Source organism: Sinocyclocheilus rhinocerous, unplaced genomic scaffold (assembly GCF_001515625.1).
Source record: "Sinocyclocheilus rhinocerous isolate Xijiao unplaced genomic scaffold, SAMN03320098_v1.1 scaffold524, whole genome shotgun sequence".
In the NCBI taxonomy this organism is placed as follows: Eukaryota; Metazoa; Chordata; class Actinopteri; order Cypriniformes; family Cyprinidae; genus Sinocyclocheilus; species Sinocyclocheilus rhinocerous.
The window spans coordinates 98,685-123,818 of NW_015628336.1; the positions used below are offsets into that span (position 1 = coordinate 98,685).

The window sequence follows — 25,134 nt, forward strand, 5'->3', positions numbered from 1 at the left end:
CTCCTCCTCCTCCACCTATTGCTTTCTCCAGCCCACCCCCACCACCTCCTCCACCTCCCCCGGGGGGTCCTCCACCCCCACCTGGGGCCCCGCCCATCTTTTCTGGGGTTCCACCTCCACCTGGACCTGCTTCCATTAGCTCCACAACCAGCCTGTGCACAAAGAGCATCCCCCAACCTTCACAACCACTCAAATCCTTTAACTGGTCCAAACTGGGAGAGGTGAGTCAGTTTTTGTTTTATTTATTTATTTGGTGGTACTAAAATACCTCATAGTTAATACAAAGTATTATACTTGATCTGAGATTAAGTCATTTATTTATGTATGCATTTAGTTATTTATTTTTTCCAGTTTTCTGAGACTAACCCTTTACATTACATTACAGTCATATTTCCTGATCATCTTCCTATTTTTTCAGAACAAGATCACTGGTACCATCTGGTATGAGATTGATGACAGAAGGGCCTTTAGAGTTCTTGACCTAAAGGACATTGAGAAGATGTTTTCAGCTTACCAGAGGCAGCAAGTATGCAAATGTGACACACAAAATCCCAAACCTGTCATATTCTGGCTACAGAGTCATAACAAGCAAGGAACCATTTATGAATTAGTTTATAGCATTTTACACATTAGAAAATCAAAATAACAATAGCATGACAAACAGAATGGTTATTCAAACTGGGAATAAATTATATACAGAAATTTAAGCAAGCAAAGAAAGTTCACTGAATGATGACTGAAGCGTTTAATGACAGTCTAGTGCACGTTCGTGCAGAAACTCCCGTTAAAATCACTGAAGCTGTCAACACTGCACAATGAATCTGTATTACTTACATAATATCTGTACTTTGTTGTTTATGATGAGAGAATTCAAGAGAGTGGAGAATTCAGCCTCAGATTGGCCAACGCATTCATTAGCTCAACAGAAATATGTGTGATTAATGTTCAACGCTGCAATAAATGCATAAAAAGAAAATTGATGCAACATGAGCAAATCTAAATATAATGCAGCAATCAACACTTTTCATTAATTTTTTTAAATTTTTGCCCCCTTGTCTTGAATTTGGGGGGCATTTTTGTAAAATTTGGATGCATTTTTGCCCCAAGCCCCCGTTAATTTCCAACCCTGTACCAGAACCTTTAGCCAAGCATACAGCTACATTCACCATCTTGTATCTGTCTATTGTGCTATCTTGGCCACTTTGACCAAAGGAAATCTGAATTAATGTGACAGATGATGAAAAAGTTGGAATTAAAATATTAAAGGAATAGTTAATTCCAAAATTGGAAATTCTGTCATAATTTTGTTGTTCTCTATGTGACTTCTGTTTTTGACTAAACAAAATTAGATTTTAGAGAGAATGTTATGCAGCTCCTTTCCATACAATTAGAATGAATGGAGTGTGGTATTGTCAAGATCCAAAAATGACAAAGCACTATAAAAGTGTGTTTGCTTATATTAATTTATGGCATAATAGGATATAGTGATACCTTATTAACCTTGACAGCCTCTGATCACGGTATAATTTCAATGTATGGAAAGGAAGCAAGTTTGGAGCAACATGGGCTTAATGATAATGGAATTTTCATTTTTGAAGGAACTGTTCCTTTAAGTATTTTAGTGATCTAATTTTCACTTCCAGTCTCATCTTGCAGTAGTAGAATTATCTATCTTCTCAAATGCCTGTGGAGTGAATAATTGGTGTGTGCAATTTTAAGAATCGGTTACTACTGTGATAGAACAGTAATTGGCTGAATTACTGTAATTATCACAAATGTGTCTAATTATTGAACATTAATACACAGATGACTAAAATGTAGATGAGGCATGTTCTGGAAAGTAATGACCTTTAACCTATCCCGCATTCTTCATGTTACAACTCAGAAAGAGCTGCAGGGGTGTGTAAGAAGTGTGCTTTCTTTGGAACAATGTGGAGTTACATGACCCATGTAACCTCATCGAGCATTCACAGCACAGGAAATGGTCCGGAGCTATAAATAGATGACTGTTCTAGCTGAAACAGCCGAGCTTCTTTCAAGCATCTGTGGTGTTTCAGCTGCATGATTATTTCTGACACACTGTTCTGAATACTGGCCTTTTGAGAGATATATAGAAAGTTAGAAATATATTGTATGCTTCTTTCACCGACTCATTCAGTTTAGAAAAATTGTATTGAATCCAAAAAAAATTGAATCCAAACCATCAAACCGTTTTCTCCTCTTCTGCAGAAAGAAACAGGATCAATGGATGACCTTTATGTGAGCTCGCGCAAAGTCAAAGAGCTGTCTGTTATTGATGGACGGAGGGCTCAAAACTGTGTCATCCTGCTTTCCAAGTATGTACTTGTCCTGAGTCAGCATTGTTAGCATTGTATTAAAGTCAACCTATCAGTAATCCCGGGAAACTGATGCTACGCTTATGAAGCACAACATGTAAAAATGTTTTTGAAATTGTCGGCTAATTATGGTGTAATAACTGGTCACAACTTATTATAGTTACATAAAAAATGTAGATTGGTCCAATCTGAATCTGAAAAGTGAGTAACTGGTGTTTCTGCTTTCTTAATAACATGTTAAATATGAACAGTTTATATAATTAAAAAAACACTTTCTGTCCATACAGGTTAAAAATGAGCAATGAAGAGATAAAGAGAGCCATTCTAGAGATGGATGAGAGGGAAGAGCTGGCTAAAGACATGTTAGAGCAGGTGAGGGCTATCTAATGGATTGATCATGAAAAATATAACTACAATGTTTTGGATTAGTACTTTTATTACCTACGAGTAAACACTCTCTATGGGTAAATGTGTTGTACATTCACAGCTGTTGAAGTTTGTTCCTGAGAAAAGTGATATTGACCTTCTAGAGGAACACAAACATGAGCTTGAGCGTATGGCCCGGGCCGACCGCTTCCTGTTTGAGATGAGCAGGTACTGCGAAATAATTGAATCTTAGATGAAATGCATTTGATAAATGAGCACAATGAAGTATGATTTCAGGAAAAAAAAAAAAGGTTACTTTGGATGTGTGAAGAATAATACTATGTAAAGTTCTTGATCAAAAGATTTAATACTGAATTGCATAAATTACACAACAGGCAACAAACCAGGATTAGCAGTGATTTCTGAGCTACTTTTCTCCAGCATATTTTACCTCCAAAGAAACAGGACACTGCAAAAATCTGTGATATCTAGAAATCCCAAAGTCACATCACATTGTGGGGGATTCATCATTTAGCAGAAAATATATACAACATGCACATCCAAGAAAGACGATTAATGCCAGAAACATACTTTACGCAAGTGCATGAATGCAGCCATGTTTGACAAGCATGCATACTTGCATAAATCAACATTTTACAAAGCAACAATGCGCAAAGCAAAGTCATACTTGCATATCTAATAGATAATAACCAAACAAAAGTATTTGCGCTGACTAAGCACCCACGGCTATGTCTGCATACTTGGTAAAATAGGTTTCTTACAGATGCAAATGCTGAGTAACTACTTAATATGGTTATAAATAATTAATATGGTTATAAATAATGTTAGGTTGAAGATAGGGTTCAGGGACTGTACATAGTTATTATAGTAAGTGCATACATGTAGAACAGGACTCATGTGCTAACATTTTTTTTCATGACATTGAGGTTCTTAATGTCATAAAAAATGTTAGCATTTTATTTATCCCTCCCCATATATCCTTACTGTAATGTAGAAAAAATAGTTCTCATTTCTGTAATGCAAAAAATAAAATCTATATAATGCAATTGTATGATAATTTATCATTATATTTCAGCATTTTTAAACTTTATCTTTAAACATAATGTAAAATGATTTATGATTATTAAAAAAAAAGTAAAATGACTTTGAGAATAATGAGAATTACAGGGGATAAAAATATAATTAATATGTGTTTTTGTCCATTTTGGGAGGAAATGTGACCTTTCGTAAGATTCAACCCAGTCTGAAACTGAATAATTTGGACTTCTTTCTCTCTATCAGAATCGACCACTATCAACAGAGGCTCCAGTCTCTTTTCTTCAAAAAGAAGTTTGCAGAGCGTCTAGCAGAAATAAAGCCAAAAGTTGAAGGTTGGTAGGTTTAGAGGGAATGCTTACTGGAGGTGTTTCTTTGCAAATGAACAGACTCATATTGAAGTGATAGAGCCCAGAAACTGTTGTATAAATGTGATGTGGGAGAAGTGGATATTAGAGCATGAGTCAGGGCTGGTATGTTTGTGACTCTGTGTGGCTTTTATACTTGAATTTATCTCCAGTTCAAATAAAGAACAGAGTTTCCACGGAGGCTGTTTTGGAAAGCTGGCACATGTTGAGAGGGGAGAGTCATTCTCATAAACGTTGCTTTTTTTCTTCAAAGAGTTTCAAGCTTTTCAAGAAAGAGTCATGGCATGCATGTTCTTGCAAAGTACTTCAGATGAGCATAAGCCGGCCCAAATTCTGGTTAAAAACATGTCCCTGCACATTAATGATCTTAGCTAACCTTAAAGGGACAGATCAACCAAAAACAAATATACTGTCATAATTTGATCTCCTTAATGTCATTTAAAAAACGATGTCCTTTCCTCTGTGGAACACAGAAGGAGATGTTTTGAAGGTTGTTTATGCTGCTCTTTTCCATAATGTGATACATAGCCATACATTAGCTTTGTGTGAAAAACTGACTGGAATTTAAATGGCTATTTACTGAAAAGATCACTAACGCCTTGCATATCCTCAGATTTATCAGTACACACACTGATCTCTAATACTGACTACTCATTTACACAACCTCAAAGTGAAAAACAAGCACAAAGGTAAACAATAAGGATGCTAACATGACACAGTTTCCCTAACTTGACAATGCCATGTCATGTCTACAGTTATAAATCTAAGCACAAGTAACAAGACACTGAAATAACAGCAGTGTCTAATTAAGCTTTATATAGAGCAAAAAGAATGGGTGCCATCAACACAGACAAAACAAATGAAGGACTTCTCTGGCCCACCCTTGCACATTAAATCGTGTCAACAGGAAGGCATTTTGAATGTTTTAACATCCAGGCAAAGGAAGTCTAACTTTGGCTAAGATCCTCCGGGAAAACGCTTTTTGTGGGAAACTGGCGGCGGGAAAATTGTGGACAGGCATCAAAGTTGCATACTCTTTCTTGTTCCCGCTGGAGCGACTGCAGTACTGTGGCTCTATGATGGGAATTGTGAGAGAAAACTTGAGTTAAGACTAGTTCACCACACTCACAAAACATAGTGAAGTTAAACATCAGTTTAGTACCAGTATTGTTTAGTAATTTGGACTTTCTGGAAAATGTAGGGTTTTACACTGGGCTGGAACTGGGAGAATATATATATATATATATATATATATATAATTTATTTATTTTTTCCAGAAATGTCTTTATTTGTTTGTTTATTCATGCTGACATTACTGTGGGTACTGATCTTGTATAGTGAATCATGTTGATCATGAAATGATTACAATTGCCCTTTGGTCCCTCATACAGAATGATTTGGTTTCAATATGTTATCCTCTGGCAAACTATTCTTACCATCTTTCAGTTGATCAGAATTGTGTTTTTGACTGGGTCCAGGCAGAATCTGCTGCCTTTTCCCACATGTTCTGCACATTCTGTGCAATGGAATTACATAAAATGTGTTTAACAGAGCTGAGGGTACTACACTCTTATTGGTAGCTAAAAGCACAATCAAATTAGTAAAAATAGTTGTACAAACACACATAGAATGGGGAATGTGTAGAACTTTATTGAATTCTGCATATCTGCTGAGCCTGTTTATGACCTAACTTGTGATTTATGAATACTTAATCCAGAAATGATAAACTCTTAATAATCAACAAATTCCAGTTAAATCTGTGAAAGAAGATCATGGTGTCTTTATTGCCTGATAATAAATATGTCAGTGCTATATAGACATCAAGGATGCTACAGTAACATCTTTGATATCTTTTATCATATCTTTAGCTATTCTGTGTGCGTCACGTGAGGTGATGAGAAGTAAGCACCTGACACAGGTTCTGGAAGTGGTTTTGGCATTCGGGAACTTCATGAACAAAGGACAAAGGGGCAACGCATATGGTTTCAAAGTGTCCAGCCTCAACAAGATCATTGACACCAAGTCAAGTATAGACAGGTCAGAGGTCAATAAAGAGGTTTTTAGCTTGTTCATCTGAATGCATCAATTAACGTCACTGTTTTCTGTTAATGCATCTATTACACTTTCCACCGCTACCATTGAGATGTTAAATTCAATTTACCGAATTGGTGTAATCAGACAACATTATTTATTTTTAGTAAATTTTAGTTCTCACTTAACTGTGTTCACAGGAGGCATTGTATGTTTTTTCTTTCTTTTTATTCTAATAAAATAATTGCAGTTCTGTTTTCAAATAGCATTTTAATAGCATAAATTGCATCAAATCTTTAAAAAAAAATGCAAAGCATCCATTCACTGTTTAAAAAAAAAAAATCACTAAATGTGGATTAATAGCACTGATAAATATGTTTCTAATTTCTTTGCTTTAAACTTGAAATAAATTAATAATTCTATTTGCATTTTCTACAGGAACATCACCATGTTGCATTACCTGATAATGATCTTTGAGAAAAATTACCCGGACATCCTCAATATTCAACAGGACTTGGCCACTGTACCAGAAGCTGCCAAAGTCAAGTGAGTCACACGCTGCATACTGATGAGTATAAATATAGTATGTATTGTTGTTTTTGATAGGCTTAGGCCTGTTGTTTTGTATATCAGTTGGTTAAAGACTGTTTTTGTCTTACTGTTACTCTCTGTTACTGTTAGTCTGGCTGAGCTGGAGAAGGAAGTGTTTGTCATTAGGAGCGGCCTGAAAGCTCTGGAGGCGGTGAGTCATCCATCATTTACATTTATATTTCTACAACTAAAAGCATTCTTATCAGAGGTGCCCTAAAACATTACTCACATTCACCTTTATTATTATTGTTATTAGTATTTTCACTGATGCAACACTCTTTGACAATAGTTGCATTAAGTGAAACCTCCAAGTCATTGCATTTTTCAATATTATAATAAATGTTTGGCATGATAACAGTACACATTTTTCATATCAAAATAACTCCTTTATGTAAACTTGTTCTATTTTGTGTAATGTTGTATATATATAATTTATTTATTTTTTCCAGAAATGTCTTTATTTGTTTGTTTATTCATGCTGACATTACTGTGGGTACTGATCTTGTATAGTGAATCATGTTGATCATGAAATGATTACAATTGCCCTTTGGTCCCTCATACAGAATGATTTGGTTTCAATATGTTATCCTCTGGCAAACTATTCTTACCATCTTTCAGTTGATCAGAATTGTGTTTTTGACTGGGTCCAGGCAGAATCTGCTGCCTTTTCCCACATGTTCTGCACATTCTGTGCAATGGAATTACATAAAATGTGTTTAACAGAGCTGAGGGTACTACACTCTTATTGGTAGCTAAAAGCACAATCAAATTAGTAAAAATAGTTGTACAAACACACATAGAATGGGGAATGTGTAGAACTTTATTGAATTCTGCATATCTGCTGAGCCTGTTTATGACCTAACTTGTGATTTATGAATACTTAATCCAGAAATGATAAACTCTTAATAATCAACAAATTCCAGTTAAATCTGTGAAAGAAGATCATGGTGTCTTTATTGCCTGATAATAAATATGTCAGTGCTATATAGACATCAAGGATGCTACAGTAACATCTTTGATATCTTTTATCATATCTTTAGCTATTCTGTGTGCGTCACGTGAGGTGATGAGAAGTAAGCACCTGACACAGGTTCTGGAAGTGGTTTTGGCATTCGGGAACTTCATGAACAAAGGACAAAGGGGCAACGCATATGGTTTCAAAGTGTCCAGCCTCAACAAGATCATTGACACCAAGTCAAGTATAGACAGGTCAGAGGTCAATAAAGAGGTTTTTAGCTTGTTCATCTGAATGCATCAATTAACGTCACTGTTTTCTGTTAATGCATCTATTACACTTTCCACCGCTACCATTGAGATGTTAAATTCAATTTACCGAATTGGTGTAATCAGACAACATTATTTATTTTTAGTAAATTTTAGTTCTCACTTAACTGTGTTCACATGAGGCATTGTATGTTTTTTCTTTCTTTTTATTCTAATAAAATAATTGCAGTTCTGTTTTCAAATAGCATTTTAATAGCATAAATTGCATCAAATCTTTAAAAAAAAATGCAAAGCATCCATTCACTGTTTAAAAAAAAAAAATCACTAAATGTGGATTAATAGCACTGATAAATATGTTTCTAATTTCTTTGCTTTAAACTTGAAATAAATTAATAATTCTATTTGCATTTTCTACAGGAACATCACCATGTTGCATTACCTGATAATGATCTTTGAGAAAAATTACCCGGACATCCTCAATATTCAACAGGACTTGGCCACTGTACCAGAAGCTGCCAAAGTCAAGTGAGTCACACGCTGCATACTGATGAGTATAAATATAGTATGTATTGTTGTTTTTGATAGGCTTAGGCCTGTTGTTTTGTATATCAGTTGGTTAAAGACTGTTTTTGTCTTACTGTTACTCTCTGTTACTGTTAGTCTGGCTGAGCTGGAGAAGGAAGTGTTTGTCATTAGGAGCGGCCTGAAAGCTCTGGAGGCGGTGAGACATCCATCATTTACATTTACATTTCTACAACTAAAAGCATTCTTATCAGAGGTGCCCTAAAACATTACTCACATTCACCTTTATTATTATTGTTATTAGTATTTTCACTGATGCAACACTCTTTGACAATAGTTGCATTAAGTGAAACCTCCAAGTCATTGCATTTTTCAATATTATAATAAATGTTTGGCATGATAACAGTACACATTTTTCATATCAAAATAACTCCTTTATGTAAACTTGTTCTATTTTGTGTAATGTTGATGTAGTTTGTCAGAAAATATTAGTAATTTGCTGGCTAATGAACTAACTCCATTGAAGTTACAGTTACACAACTAATACACGTCACTTTGGTCTTTATTTTGTCACACTGGTCCTAAAAAAACTGGAAGTGAAAAATAAGAATATAAAAGAATATAGGAATATAAATAATATAAAATTGCCTAGCATGTTCACTTTATTTACATTCTAATTGCGATTTCAAAACCCTACAGTTCCTACATCCTCCTAGAGAGACAGTTTATCAGTAAAAATCAAAACATCTGTAGTCAGATTTAATTAGAAACAACAAAAAAGATTCCTGTTTGAATACAAATTTTATTCGGTTTACATCAGGAGTTACGATACCAGCAGAGCCGAGCATGTGACCGGGGAGACAAGTTTGTCCCAGTGGTCAGTGACTTCATCACAGTCGCTAGCTTCAGCTTCTCTGAACTTGAGGAACTACTCGCTGAAGCCAAAGATAAGGTAACATCTTCACTTAATTATTCAGTCACAATGATTACCCTTTCTTTTTAACCTCCATCCTTATATACCCAACCTAATAAAGCTATTGGCACATTAATCTTTTCAAAAGAAAGTGTTTCATTTTAGCCAGAACCAATCATCGCACAAAGCTTCCTTTGCAGAGAGAGAGAAAACAAGAGGCCTGGCTTTTCCCTGAGTGTCTAAGGCTGAAAATGTTTTCTCCAATATGCCCTTAGAGTTATTGTTAAGGGTAGAACAGGTCTTTGAGTGGGTCACAGTAGAGGGCTGTAGAGTGGAGCTGGGCTTTTTCAGAGAATCATGGAAGGATAGGCCCTTTCTGGAGGAGCCCAGCAGGCCTTCCCGTCCCCCCTTCTCTATCGTTTTGAGCTCTGCCAACCCTGTGCATGGGCCGGAGCCTGACATCTTAGAAAGATGAAGGAATAGGGAGTGAGTGAAAAAGAAAGAAAAAGACAGAGAGAAAAGAGAGGGCTTTGTGTACCCTTCCTGGCTCGGCATGATGACTTAAACATCCCGGGGAATCCCGGCAGCCGGTCCTAAATTTCTCAGGGTTTTTACTGAAGGGTTTGAGGAGATTTATTTCTTTTGAAATGTGGATTGGTCTCAACTCCACTCCGCTATGGTATGTCCCCAACTCTCAAATACATGAAAGAGAACCATTCTGAAAGCCAATGGGAATACATTTGGGATTTGTGCATGTGTGTTTGTGAGTGTGTTAGTGGTCTTTTTTGTGGTGGTGGAAAGTGTGAGTAGGGATATGTTTTGGTCACTGGGCACAGACAGAGTCTTTATCTGAGCTCCACTCCCAATAACAGAACCGTCAATTTAACCCCGTCCACCGTTATCCAAATAATTTTCTTAGTAAAGCCATAAAAGTTCGGTGAGACTTCATGAGAAATGGCTGACCTTGAAGCTCTACGAGTTATTTGGACACAAAGGCCTCCCTGTGCTTTCCAGACAGATCTACCTCTTCCTGCTGCCCTTGACAGGTCAGAATTCCATCTCCTGTAAGCGATTCTGTCATCTGAGGTGGGCTAAAATTAACACAAACATTATGGCTGTGAACAAGGGTAGAGTATTGTCAACACTGAGATGTTGAAGAGACAGATCTCCCCTCTGATGGCTTGTACAGTAGTTGTTGGGGCACTCACAACCTAAAGGTTGAGATTTTAACTAGAGATTTTAAGATTCTTTCCATAGTCGCCGGACTGCATATGCCCTCAAAATGGTAGATCTATGACAAGCTAAAGCTCAGTGCTGGAAAGCGAAATTATTGTTTGTTTCACAATAAAAAAAGAACAGTTTTGACTTCACATGGAATATTGTCTCTTATGAGATAATTAGCTGCTCCATTGAACTGAGAGACAAAGAACTTGGCCAGAATCACAATGATATAGATGCTAGTTAGAACTGAGACAAATGAATTCCCCATGGCAAATCTACTGTGGACGAAGACTCAGTATATACTCTCTTGGCAGACAGACCTTCAAATGGCTTTTGGAGCAAAGACCTTTGGCACCTTTGTATGCCAAACCACAGTAAAAGTGGATGCACTTTTTGCGTATGTAAATTTGGTTTGAAAAGTTCATCCACAGCATATGTGTACAAATTGATTATGTAGCTCAAGCAGTCCATTTTTAAGTAGAGATCAAAAGATCTTTGGAATATTTGTTCCGAAACAAACCAAAGAGTACTAATGGCTACCATATCAGTTCTGAAAAATCATTTCAAGCTTACTTCCAAGGTGATGGGTTTGTGATTTCTGGGCTCTCACAGTGAAAAGGATTCATCCTTCTGTCTCGGCATCCATGAAGCAGGCAGCTGGTCCTGATAAGAGGGCATATGGTCATTAAACCAGGTGTGACCTATTACATCATGCACACATAAGGAAGAAGAAACTGTGTGTGTGTTTTGGCAAATGTGTCAGGGATTAACCGAAGATGTAGGATGGTGGAGCATGCAGCCTATGATATCTCTATGTGACTCTCAGAAAAAAATTGTACAAAAGCTTTCACTGTGGCTGTACCCTTTTAAAAAGAAATATGTACATTTAGGGAAGACGTGTCAAGCACCTGGAGGGCCACTGTCCTGCAGAGTTTAGCTCCAACCAACTCCAACATACCTGCTTGGAAGTATCTAGCACACCTAAAGACTTTGATTAGCTTGTTCAGGTTTGTTTAATTAGTTTTGGAGCTGAACTCTGCAGGACAGCCCCCCTCTAAGAGTTGAGTTTCCCACACCTGCTTTAGAGTACTACTGTGCACCCTTTATGGGTAAATAAGGTACAAAGGTGTACCTTTTGAAAGGGTACTGCCCCAGTGACAGCTTTTGTACCTTTTTTCTTAGAGTTATATTACCCAACATTATCAATAAGCACTGTTGCCGAATACTGTCAGTGGAAAGTAGCTAAAAGCCTGTTTGCTAAATGTCACTACATGACAACACACCTGCAAGTATTGGAAACTAGATAAGGTTTGTCCAAGAAGTTGCTTGACTCGCTAGGCAATTTATAAAAAAAGAAAGAAAGAAAGAAACCTCACTGAAGGGGTCTGAAAAGTCACTCAATCTAATGACAAAGTCACTAAGTTGGCAACACTGGCAATAGGTGGGTGGTACACAATGAAATCTTCCAAGTTATGGGTTGCCCCATGTGTTGCATTTGTTTTTCCAATCATGCTTTTCCACTCATTTGTGTTTCTTTGTTGTTTCTCAGCGCAATCCACACTCATCCTCATTGTTATCACTCTCCTCTCTTTCCTCTTCAATCTAGTTTTCTAAGTCTCTGAAGCATTTTGGAGAGGAGGAAGGTTGCATGCAACCGGATGAGTTCTTTGGAATCTTTGACATATTCCTGCAGTCGTTCAGCGAGGCCCGACATGATCTGGAGAACATGCAGCGACGCAAAGAGGAGGAAGAGAGGAGAATGCGCATGGAGGCCATGGTACATCTTTTCCTGAAACAGATATACACACAGAACACACACAGTTGCTTACAGGATCCACAGATAATGTTCATCTGGATAATTTCACACTTGCTAGGAGGTCGTTCTGTCTTTCATTAACATCTGGTTTTGTTGAAGTTTACTTAAATTGTTGGTGAAGGTTTTTTACGCAAAATCTGGGCTGTCTCTCCTTTAAAGCTTATCGGTAAATGGCCACTATTCTGCATGGCTAATGTCAATGCACAGAAAAATGTGTCAATGATCTGTAAACCGGGTTTACAAAATTTTACATTAGCCTTTTTTTCTTCTTTACGCTTTGTGATGAAGCTGCTGTTTCCATTCCATTCTTTCATCTTTCAAAAACTTTTCTTTGCATACCCTGCATTACATTGTGCCTTAAATTATAACATCCTCAAACCAGAACGTTGTTAAAAATCTATTCATTCTTAATGCTGGAGTGCTTTTAAAGGCTGTACAGGCACTCCAACAGGCTGTCTAAACTGGATGTGTCAAATCCAAATTTCAACAAAAAAAAGCACATGGAGTAAGTCAGAAATAGATCTGTCTACTGAATCCAGCATATACAGAGTCATTGATTTATAATTTGGTTCCCACATCCAGTGTAGGCCGTTGATGTGACCAGTGGTGACACTGGACACATTATCTAATAAATCATAATTATCAGGACATGAAAATACACTGCTTTCTCACTTTTGCCATGTACATGAAGTTAATGCATTTCAACAAACAAATTCTCACTCGTGCTCTATCTTACGTTGAGGTTTGAGGGGCCTTGAGGGAAAACATTCCATAAGTGATGACAGTGGTAATGTAGTTGATAAGCCTTGGAGTAATTTGTAGCAATGACCCCAAATGCACATTTATTCACTGTAGTCACTCATGAGACCATGAATCACCTCAAAACAGCTCTGCTAGGCCCCTTCTGTATTGTGATGCTGTTATTGTAGGACATTTTCAAGATTGACCTCTATTAAATGTTTAGTTTGATTTAAAGCTACTTCAGATCAGAGGAAATCATACAGTTTTTCTGGATTGCTAACATTATAACTGATTCATTTGGTCCAATTTTCCAAACATTCATTCAGTTCTTGAAACAAAGTCACATTTCTCAAAACTTCTAACACATTTCACCTGTTTTCACACATTCTATTTGCTTAGTATTTTCTGCAAAACTCTACACAATAAATGCCCTCATTTTGACCATGTTCTCATTCTGAAAACACAAGTACACAATACAATTAACTCAAGCATCACAAAATGAACTCAAATACCACACATGTATCTATGTGTAAACAATAAGTACCAAAACTGATGACACACCAGTCTGAATCTCAGGATACTATAAATAGTCACAGGTTGTGTGCTTTATAAAATGAATCCTACTGCTGGGAGTCAAAGAGAAGAGGAGAGGAAGAGGAGGGGAAAAGAAAAATAAAGGGATGGAGTCAAAGGTCATTTGTTACTGATGAAATACAAAGCACTATAGTTGACCATGTTCTTGTGCATGGAATGACCAAGGCAGAAGCTGGCCAACAGGCTTATCTGCAGGGTTTCTATACTATTTACACATACAGTATAATAACAGTACACAGTAGCAATACTTTAGATGAGAGAACTTTCACTATTCTGTGTACACCACCGAAACATAATGCCACACCCTATGATAGACGACTGTCTAGGGGAGCAAGAAAAGACTTACAGAAGACTTTCTGTAGGGGAGCTAGAGAAAGTCTTCTGTCAGAAGACTAAGAAACTGTTATAGTGTGGCAGAGCATGCTGTATTTATTTATTTTTTACTGTACAGTAATTGACAGTATGCTGTATTGTGTGTTCATATACAATTCTTTATTTGAACTGATCTTTTCTAGTGCTTTTCATCTACTGTAAGATCACTTTACAGTAGTGTAATGATAATGAAGTTTTCTTAGAGGGGTGCAGATAACGTAAAATTCAGCAATTAGCTCTATTTATGTTGCAAACTGTAATAGACATTGACTTGCAAAATGATTCCTGATTCCCAAAAGGAGGTTTTTGTGTTTTGAACTGATCTCACTACTGTTCTCCAGGCAGGAAAGTAGTCTGTGTATTTGTCGGTGTTTGTGTGGCAGAGCATGCTGTATTTATTTATTTTTTACTGTACAGTAATTGACAGTATGCTGTATTGTGTGTTCATATACAATTCTTTATTTGAACTGATCTTTTCTAGTGCTTTTCATCTACTGTAAGATCACTTTACAGTAGTGTAATGATAATGAAGTTTTCTTAGAGGGGTGCAGATAACGTAAAATTCAGCAATTAGCTCTATTTATGTTGCAAACTGTAATAGACATTGACTTGCAAAATGATTCCTGATTCCCAAAAGGTGGATTTTGTAACAGTGTTTTGAATTGATCTCACTAGTGTTCTCTAGGAAGTGAAATAGGCTGTGTATTTGACAGGTTTGTGTGTCATCCGAGGCCAAAGATTAGATTCTGATGAAAGAGAATATGTTTTTGACTAAAATATTTGATTTTGACCTGGAAGTCTGAAGCTTGTACAAGTTGGTGTGTAGTTTTGAAATTGTGTTTAGTTGTGTGAGAAAATGGTTAATTGTTTCATGAATTGTGTGTTAGCAATCGAGAAAAATTGTAATATCATATGTTACCCTGAATGATCATGGCTATTTTAAATGTAAATCTTTGTTCATTTATCTATCCCAGCTGAAGGACCAGCGGGAACGAGAGAAAAGAGCAAAGAAAAGCACCGGAGGCAGTGTGTCAGAGGAGGTGGGGGAGTTTGATGATCTCGTATCAGCGCTTCGCTCCGGTGAAGTCTTCGACAAGGACTCTAAACTTAAACGCAACCGCAAGCGCTCTGTCAACCAATTGGTGGATGGTGGGGGTCGTGAAAGACCAGTCACCAAGGTGAACTATTGACCTCAGTGAATACAGTTGGAAGGAGATCAGAATTTTATATTCACAGACTGACAGGGAACTCTCTTGAAATGCCATACACTGCCCACTAATTTCCCCTTTGCTCAGACCAGTAATAACTGACAAGCTCAAAGATGGACAGGCTCACTGTAAGATAGTCTGGTTTATCCGCAGATGTGAAGGATGCCCTGCAATCTCTCTCTCTTCTTGTTTCTGTGTGTTCATCCGTCTTGATATGTAGTCACTCATACTGATCTCTTACTCTTGTTTTTTTTTTGTGGCGAAATGCACAACCTGAGTTCCAGTCTGGTGCTGCGAGGTCTCACAATAAGTCATAAGAGGTACATATCACTTGTAGAATCCATTGGTTATCCTTCTAACCTGCCAAGGTTATTGTCCTTTCTCGGCCACCCATTTCCATGCTCTAATTTTAGGAGATTAGGAAAGAGTCCCATTTTTGGAAATCTGGTACCTCTAGTCTTCAGATCCAACTGTGCTTTTCAATTTAAAAGATGCAGCTGGTGCTTCCTAAACCTGAAAATGAAGGGGGAAAAAAAGAAAATATTGTTCAATCCTGGATGTTGGAACTACCACACAGGAAATATGACACTGTGGATGCAGCCTTACAGGTTGGGATACTCCTTCCCCAAGTGCCTCTACATTAACGGCATTCCGAGGACTACCTCCTGTAGGGAGATACTGATGAGAGAAAAGAGCACTTTCTCACAGAGATACAGAGAATATGAAAACCGGAAGTCTAAAAATACGCTGAGTGTATTTAATGGCAGAAATTAAATGAACCCGTTGGGATTGTTTTACTTCATAATTGGTCTCATCTGTCATATACAACTGCACCTTTTATCCAAATGCCCTGAAGTAGCATTCTAGGAAGGAAGGGACCATGAAATTTAGTTTAAAGGGGTCCTATTATGCTCTTTTACAAAGTCTTGATTTTGTTTTGGGGGTGTACTAGAACATGCTCTCATGCTTGGTGGTTCGAAAAACGCATTATTTTTCACATAATTTACATACATAAAATACCTTTCTCCCCATCCTGGCACAAACGGCTCGATTAGTTCTGGGTTTTAATGAAGGCCCGCCTTTCGAAAAAAACGAAATGTGTTGTGATTGGTTAGCTGTCCCAGTGAGTTGTGATTGGCGAACAGCTTAGACGGTGTTTCAGTACTGCCACGCCCCTTGCTCCGTCTTTCAACAAAAGCTTTTGGGCGAATCCGGCACTATACTCCCTCATGTTGTGGAAGCTATCCTCAGTAAAATGCGCGGCACACAATAGCAAATTGGGGTTATAATGCTCAGGGACAGAGTTAAAAAATAAATTGCAACCACTGTTTCCTGACATCATCCGCTTTCGGAAGCCCAAACAGAGACGTTTGGGCACGGAGGTGAAAAAAACAGCGTTTCAGGCGGTCGCGCACCGGACGAGAAGCGCAGCGTCGCGCCACGTCTTTAAAATTCAAATACTTTATTTTCTATGAGTGTAGGCACACCGGCGGCACCGTTCGGCGTCTGTCCGCGGCTCCCAGCTACGTCGTGTTGTACTTGTAAGAATTGTTCTAGACATGCCGAAAATTTTAAGCTACAGCACAGCAGCTCTTATTCTTCTCTCTCTGCCAAACTCTGCAGCAGCACTTCTTCATCGTCGTCTCGTCTGATGCACTCACTCAGCCAAGCGTTCTAACCACAACCTCGCCCCTCCCCACCCCCCAACCATTCGAATATCTGTAGGCGGGAATAATTTTTTATGATATTCTAATGGGCCGCTTTGTGATATCACAAAGCCCGGAAAACAAACGCTGTAGTCCAAACGAGCCGTTCGTCGTAGTTCTTGAAAAGGGATTTAAAAAAAACGAAATATCTCCCTTTGGAGTGGACTTTGAGATTTGTAACTTTCTAGATCTTTTTTATGCCCAAACATACACACTACACACTGACTAAAATTAAAAAAGTGAAAAAGCATAATAGGACCCCTTTAAAGAAGCAGTTATCTATGAGGAAGTACTAACATGTGTCTTCATCACTTCTTCAGGTTAACATATTGAACCTTTGGGCCTTGATTATATTGAACAAAATGATGCCTTGCTATCTAACTATCTTACCATCTAAATGTGTATATCAAGAAAGGTCTGGAAAAATGTTTGTACAGAGATCCACTGAATTTTAGACTTTGTTCTCACAGTCAACATTATGTAAACCACTTTGGTTTTCTTATATTTTGTTCATAATTTTTAAATAACATGTATATTTAGTGGCTGTAGTCAGGACAAAGGATGCAGATGTACATACAATGACCATGTAGTTGGCATGGTGTGGCAGAGAAAATGGTGTTAGAGACAGGGAAGATGAGAGGCCTCTGATATGGATATAGACACAGATATGAAGGCAATGAGTCCAAACATCTGAAGGGGAATGTAGAGTCCAGTGAGATGGTGGTCATGGATTGAGCCCAAAAAAAAAATTCATGCACTTTCATGCATGAAAAATCTGTCTTCTGTCCATATGGGGTCACAGTGGGAGTTCTGTATAAGGCGATTGTGTTTATCTTTTAAGAGTTAAATATGGACACACATGGTGCTGATTGTCAATTTTTGTGGGTACAGCTCTGCCCCTTCTGCCCCTGCTTAATACACAAGTAGGGTGTGAGAGCAGGGCTTCTGGTATATCCATATTTCTTTGCGCCAGTAAGCGAATTTATTAACAGTCCAAAAAAGACAAGTTTTAACTCTTAAGCTTACAAGTGCCATAACAATGAGTTATGAGTATTATGAGTATTTTTGTACAACAGACAGTTAGTTCCAGGTTTGACCTGAAAAGAGCAGACCGTGTTGTCTGGGACATTTAGAAAAAGACAATTATTGCCCATTTAAATCTGAGCATTTTAAAGAAGCTTTAATCTGTCTGCAATTAGTTTGATTGCACTTCCTAAGGATTCCCCATAGAGGCTCTTATTAGACCTTATGGCAAAGTTCTAATCTTGCGCTGCTTAATTGGAGATCATGCAGAATTAGGAATGTGGGTTTGCACGATTAACTGTTCTTTGTGCACCAAATGAATATGACCCAGCAGAAGTGAAGACATACACTTTGTTAAACAATTTTATAATAATATATTCAGTACTAAAAAAAAAAAAAAGATTATAAATAGTGCAACTTGCCCCTTGCCAAATTAAAATTGAGGTGTTTTGGGCTATTTATTTTCATTTCCTTTACATCTTTGTCATTCTTGTCATGAGAAGAGTGGTACTGCAGACGCTAGAAGTTACATTGTTCCACAGAACAGCTTTGGTGTTCTGCTTTTAAAGTTCCACAAAGTATTAAAATCTTCAGTATTATTATTTGGATCTTTTATGTATATTTGGTCATTGATTGTCTAAAACAGAAAGTTAGCTATAGTTGCTTGATGCACTTTTTTTGTAGGACAGATTTTTCCTGCAACACAAACCTGAGCAGCCAAAGGCTGAAAATAAATAAAGAAAATCATATAAGTATATACCATATCATATATCATACAAGTATATTTTTTTAGTTAAGAAATCAGGCCTACATAGATTAGGTGCAAGTTAACCAATAATCTGTGTTCCATTGTTTTATAAAACTGTCCTTTTCAGCTCTTTGATTATTGTGGATTGAATATAGATTTATATAGATATGAACTGTAATATGAATGTTAAAGAAAATTGATTATCTTTGGTACGTTACAAGATAAATATATGACTGTATCCGAAAACACCATGCCAACTGCCTAAATGTATCACTCGCTTTTATATTTTAGATATTTTTGAAAGATAATGTTTTGCCTCCCACTTCTGCTTGGACCAATTGCACTTGATGTTTTCCCTATTGGCTCGAGTGGTGCACAGGTGTGGTTCTCTGATAATGTTGGTGTATTATTATTATCTGTGACATGAAACGCATCACACTTTGTACGCGTTCATAGAATGCTCCACCCATGATTTTGACAGGTTGTATTTGTGCCAAGTGCCCCATTTTAAAGGTTGATTTGACAAGGGCCTCACATAATGTATAGTTCTCAAAATATTTTGTACACCATCATAGTCATTTGAGAAAAAAAAAAGAAAAGAAGTTTGAGGAATGTGGATTGAGGATTTTTTCCCCCTGTAAATTGAAACTCTATTTATTTGCCTTACTTAGTTTGCTATATTTTGTATGTATACACAGCATTATGAAAGAAATGGTATAACTATATTGTGATTGATATTTATCAGATAGTTTGTATGAGAACGACAAGCCTTTCATTTATATATATATATTTGTTTGTTTATGGTCTGACTCTCAACCCCTCCACCTGACCCCCTTTCCATGTGACATTTTGTAGGGTAAAAATAAACTTGTTTCACTGACATCTGCGTGAACCTTTTACTTTGGGTTACACTTCTGTACAGCTGGCTCTTAAATCACACATATGTCCAATGTTGTACTATGAATATCCTAGGCACAGTCATCCATTTAGCAATGGCAGTTCTCGCAGCTGCAGAAGTGGTTTCTCACGGTGCAACACTGCCCTCTTCTGGTCACAGAATATTTCACAGTTATTGATCAGTTATTTTATCCAAACCAACTACTGCAGTTAAGACATGGAGCATATTACACATTATAAACATCAATTATATTAGAAACTTATGATGAACAGCATTCTGACAAATGTTCAGATGATTCAGATGGTGATTTCAATTTTATGTTTAAAGAAAAATAACAATAAAGGTATAATTAATCTTGTTTGTTCAGGCAAGTCAGAGGCTGAATTTACAGTACTTTTGTAGCAGGACATCACACAAGTACTCCATTTCAAAAAAATGTTTTGAAAAACTATTTTATATGAATGATATGAAAATTTTTTATTTGATTAAATATGGGCCTCGTTCATAAAACACAAGCAGAATGTTAGTTCATAAAACTACTGTAACATACTGTAATGAATTTGATTTGTTCTGCTCATGTTACATGAAAGAGGCTATACGGAAACCAGAGGTAATGTAATCTAATAGAAAGTGGATGTTTCATAAGAAAATACTGTCACACAGTATTCAGCCAAAGTGCGAATTTTCAACAAGCCTTTTGAATAGAGTGCTGCAGTGGTGACATTTTTGTAGGCCAATGAACAAAAGTTTATGATTCTTACATCACAATAATCTTCACACAACTTCAACAACTTTTTGAAAGTGTAAATACAATCTGCAGGCTCTAAGCAAACTACAGCACAGCCACATGACTTCAATGACACCACCAATAAACTTCCAACAACTCTTTCAGACTTTTATAAAATATATATATATATATATATATCCCTGAAAGTTTGAGTTAGAATACTTTGCAAGAGTGTGATTATTAACACAATTAAGCTGTAAAAGCGGACTGGTGAGATGTGTTTTTCTTGTTTGGTGTGATGACGTTTAGTGTCCCAGAAAACCTCTGTAGACTCATTGAGCCACTTGTTGGCAAAAGCATTTTTCAAGACAAGTAAAAGCTTTAAAAATCCCAAGGGTGTAATGATGATGTATTTTATATTGTAGAATAAAACGTGAAAATATCTTGAGCTTGTGTTAATTAAAGATTTTTTTTTTTCAGGCCTTTAACAAAAAAAAAGGCTAAAATCCCTGAAAGTTTGAGTTAGAATACTTTGCAAGAGTGTGATTATTAACACAATTAAGCTGTAAAAGCGGACTGGTGAGATGTGTTTTTCTTGTTTGGTGTGATGACGTTTAGTGTCCCAGAAAACCTCTGTAGACTCATTGAGCCACTTGTTGGCAAAAGCATTTTTCAAGACAAGTAAAAGCTTTAAAAATCCCAAGGGTGTAATGATGATGTATTTTATATTGTAGAATAAAACGTGAAAATATCTTGAGCTTGTGTTAATTAAAGATTTTTTTTTTTCAGGCCTTTAACAAAAAAAAAGGCTAAAATGCTTGATGCCGGGTTTTGACCTGCAAAATGTGTAATCCCTGCAGCACTGAACTTTGCTCAACTGCGACAACCTTACGAAACACATTATCATTAGCTGCATTACCATTATCAAAATAAATCTAGACCAAAATAAAATACTCTTCGTATTGTCAGGTAAACGAGTCTTACTTGAACAAGTCACATTTCATGCTGGGCATGGACACAGGAATAGTTAAAATGACAATAAGTAGATTAGCTAGAGGCATCTGAAGGCACATTTTGTTAAAGAAAACATTCTAGAGAGACGAATTTAATACTGTAGCTACTTTCAAGCAGGTGAGATTAAGCCTGCGGTTTATGCATTCTTTAGGAATCAGGTGAGCGATGAAAATCCCCTCTCTGTCCGCCCGTCTTGCTGAGCAACTTGATGTCAGTAATATGAATGTCATGGCTGACTGCCTTGCACATGTCATAGAGAGTTAGCGTAGCCACCGCAACGGCGGTCAGGGCCTCCATCTCCACTCCTGTGCGGCCCGTGGTTTGGCAGGTAGCCTTGACGATGACAGCATGTTCTTCCTCCAGCAGCTCTATGGAAACGGAGGCGTGGTCAAGAGGAAGCGGGTGGCAGAGGGGAATGAGAGATGAGGCCTGCTTGGCACCCATGATGCCCGCTAGCTGTGCTACCGCTAGTGCATCGCCCTTGGCAAGCTGATTGGCACACATCAAATTAAAAGCTTTTGGGCCCATGATGACCTTGCCACAAGCCATGGCTGTGCGACTAGTTACCGCCTTACTGCCCACATTGACCATGGAGGCTTTACCCTGTGCATCAGTGTGGGTCAACTGCTCAGAGGTTCCATCAAGGCTGGAGGACTGTGCATCTGTATGTGGTATTTTCAAATCAAACCCACATTCAGGGGTTTTGCTGTGGCAGTGCCGTGCAAACTGCAGAGTTGAATCTCTAAATTTGGTTGTTGACAGTAGTGCACTAAGAAAGAGAATGGGAGGAAATGTTTTGGATTGTAGCTGTAGTGGCTGAGACCCCCAGCGCAAAATGTGCGTATGAACGGTTAGAGCTTTGGGGGTTTTTAAGGCACCAGCATTCACTTGATAAGATTCGGTCATCACTTCACTGCAAAGTGCCTCTGAGGCTGCACGACTTTGTCTTTGACTGTTCGATCTTTTCATAGAACGAAACCTTGGTCGATTATGCTTTTTACAAAGAGAAGTCAAACCTAGTGCATCATTATCAAAAGTGCTTGTGTAGTCCTGATTGGCATTACCATGAAAGTGTTGAATGCAATTTGTTAATGAGTGAGTTGTAGCAGAGGCTGCTGAATCCATGCCGTGGATCAGAGGAAGAGGCTGCCTCTGACTGCCTCTAAACAGCGATCCACACAGCGGCCAGCTGCAGTTTCTACCTGTAAACAAGGACACACATATTTAACAATACAATATTTTTTAAAGGAGAATCCTCCACAACTGGTAATCTGGTAAATGTATACACATTAACCTAAACAGTGTGGGTGATGAACTAGTATAGTATATACTATACTAGTATAGTATATAAACAGTATATATATATATATATATATATATATACTGTAATGACAAATGGTGCTTGTTGATAGGGTGTGCGATATATCATCTAGAATAATATCATAAGATTTCTTATAACAGTGTGGAAACTGACCTTATCTAACTTTGCAAAAAACAAATAGCACACCTTAAGAGTGCACACTTTCACTGCATAACACAGCCTAGTACAATCCAGTTAGAATGTCCCAATTTCTTTTTTTTCATATTTCAATATTAACAATATTTTTTAAACTTTAATTTCCACATTATTTATGCAATTGTAATTACAAAATTGTTTCTGCAGTGCAAAAATGGATTTTGTTGATACCGATTTCATTTGATCTGTAACAACAGTAAACATGCCCCTGAAAAAAATCAATTTAAGGCGGCAAAATCGACCCTTAATTTCTGTCACTGCTGTGAACTAATCACTGCACAGAATATGAAAAGCTTTGGTCAAGGAACCAGAACAAAATCACACTGCAGAACACTGTCTAATCCCAGAAAATAATGAGATATTCAACACACCCCAGACGATATAGTGAGTGAGATGGGAAGTGTATTACGTACAGCCACATCACCCACCAATGAGGATCATTGGCCTGTTCTTCATCTGAGATATATTGAACATCCCTGCAGAAAAAGAGAGTTATATTAAATTCAAAGGAAGTAAATAAATTATGAATAAGACATGACCTGAATGTTGATTACTACATTTTAAATTAATATTCTTTAGTAGTTGGGAAACATTTGCTGGACAGTTGATGTGATGTATCAAGAGGGTGTTTGTTTTTACCTGCATGCTGTTTCTTCTTCCTCCCAACTGCTGCCCCTATGATGTGCAGTAGTTCCTCTTCAGTTGCTCCAGAGCGCAGACAATCCCTCAAAGACACCTCTGAATTTCCAAACAAACAAACCTGATGGAGTGCCAACACAGACACATATGTAAAAGATAAACCAAAACAATTTAGACAGCTAACTGAAAAGCTTAAGCACAAGGCATATCAGCGTAAGGAATATCACACACACACACACACACACAACATTTACCTTAAGGTTGCCATCAGCCGTGATGCGCAGGCGGTTACAGGAGCCACAGAAATGTTCTGACATGGAGGTAATGAAGCCCAGCTGGCCCCGAAATCCTGGAACTCTAAACGCCTGAAAACAGAAAACACAGAAACACATACACATGAAGGCTTATCCACTGATATGATTCTATAGCCTTACCAAGATGACCCAAGATTACAAAAGGAATGTTTTTATTGAAGCCTCTTGGCCTATTAATAACGTGTATGAAAATGTTCAAAAATGTACAACAGATCAATAAATAAAAACTGAACAGTAACATAGCAAACACCTGATAATGTCTTGACCCTTTCAAAATTAGTTCAAATGGCAGTTTAACATTGAGAATGATTCATGGCCAATGATTTATTTAGCAGTTTGGAGCTGGGCTGACCTTGGCTGTATCAGTTTCCTCTCCAGGCGCAGGCTCTAGATTGGGCCATTTTTGCTTTAAACAGTCCAGCATCTCCTGATAGCTCACCATCATCTTGAAGTTCCATCTGTTACCTATAGAGACAGCCAATGTGCAAAGGTACATTCAGCTGCTTTACATTCTTGTATGTAGAAATGTTTTTCCAAACATGGATTAAATGTCAGATTATAAAAAAAAAAAATCTTGAAAAGGCGTGTGAAGAGATATTAAATCAACCTTGAAATGTTTCAATACAAGTACAACACATGAAAGAGAACTGCTTTAACACAACCAGTCAAGTTGTCTTATTTTTTATTTAATTTTTTGTTTCCAGTGCTAATCTCAATCTCTCTTAACCTTACCAAGAAAAGTGCAATGAAAACAATAGTGTAGGCCTGTCACAATAACAACTTTTTGTTTTGCGATAGGTCTCGGTCTGGTTCCAAATGAACTCTAGTACATCTAGTAAACCTGAATAAATAGTAAATAAACATTTTCTACCAAAAAGTGCAAAGTAACAAGTAGAAAAAAAGAAAAACGCTCAAAGAACTTGTATGGAGATTTTTCCATCTACAGATTTTTCCCTAACCTTCTTTTCTCTGTAAATGAAGGATGCACACTATTGCTGAGAAACACAATCACTACTTAGCAGTCAGATGTCCGTATGTACAATAGTGCACATCTTTTCATTGTTTAATTATGTAATTTTTTTCCCTGTAGTCATTCAGAGTTTCACTTTGAGGTGAGGTGAGGTTAGAGGAGTCATTAGGCGCGTTTCCATTACAGATTTGCGCAAAACTTTGGCGATATTTTATAAATG

At 37.3% G+C, this 25,134-nt stretch overlaps 2 protein-coding genes across 3 annotated transcripts in view; one reads left to right on the top strand and one right to left on the bottom strand.

The window, feature by feature from the left end:
- The window catches only part of LOC107737441 (disheveled-associated activator of morphogenesis 2-like), a 72,385-nt gene extending 56,134 nt beyond the window's left edge, over positions 1-16,251 (top strand). Inside the window, exons 15-25 of the mRNA XM_016548920.1 lie at positions 419-526; positions 2,230-2,336; positions 2,624-2,708; positions 2,824-2,930; positions 4,005-4,093; positions 5,995-6,163; positions 6,596-6,703; positions 6,839-6,899; positions 9,315-9,446; positions 12,235-12,405; positions 15,126-16,251. Coding sequence (XP_016404406.1) covers positions 419-526; positions 2,230-2,336; positions 2,624-2,708; positions 2,824-2,930; positions 4,005-4,093; positions 5,995-6,163; positions 6,596-6,703; positions 6,839-6,899; positions 9,315-9,446; positions 12,235-12,405; positions 15,126-15,341 — 1,353 coding nt within the window. The 3' untranslated portion in view covers positions 15,342-16,251. The remainder of the gene's footprint in view (positions 1-418; positions 527-2,229; positions 2,337-2,623; positions 2,709-2,823; positions 2,931-4,004; positions 4,094-5,994; positions 6,164-6,595; positions 6,704-6,838; positions 6,900-9,314; positions 9,447-12,234; positions 12,406-15,125) is intronic.
- A 4,970-nt stretch (positions 16,252-21,221) lies between these two features.
- The window catches only part of LOC107737442 (molybdenum cofactor biosynthesis protein 1-like), a 10,630-nt gene continuing 6,717 nt past the window's right edge, over positions 21,222-25,134 (bottom strand). Inside the window, exons 7-11 of one of the 2 annotated variants that reach the window (XM_016548921.1) lie at positions 24,297-24,409; positions 23,885-23,995; positions 23,631-23,751; positions 23,420-23,467; positions 21,222-22,677 (exon numbers count right to left, since the gene is read on the bottom strand). In XM_016548921.1, coding sequence (XP_016404407.1) covers positions 21,623-22,677; positions 23,420-23,467; positions 23,631-23,751; positions 23,885-23,995; positions 24,297-24,409 — 1,448 coding nt within the window. In that variant the 3' untranslated portion in view covers positions 21,222-21,622. Of the gene's footprint in view, positions 22,678-23,404; positions 23,468-23,630; positions 23,752-23,884; positions 23,996-24,296; positions 24,410-25,134 lie in introns of both variants that reach the window. The other variant, XM_016548922.1, reaches the window with a different exon arrangement.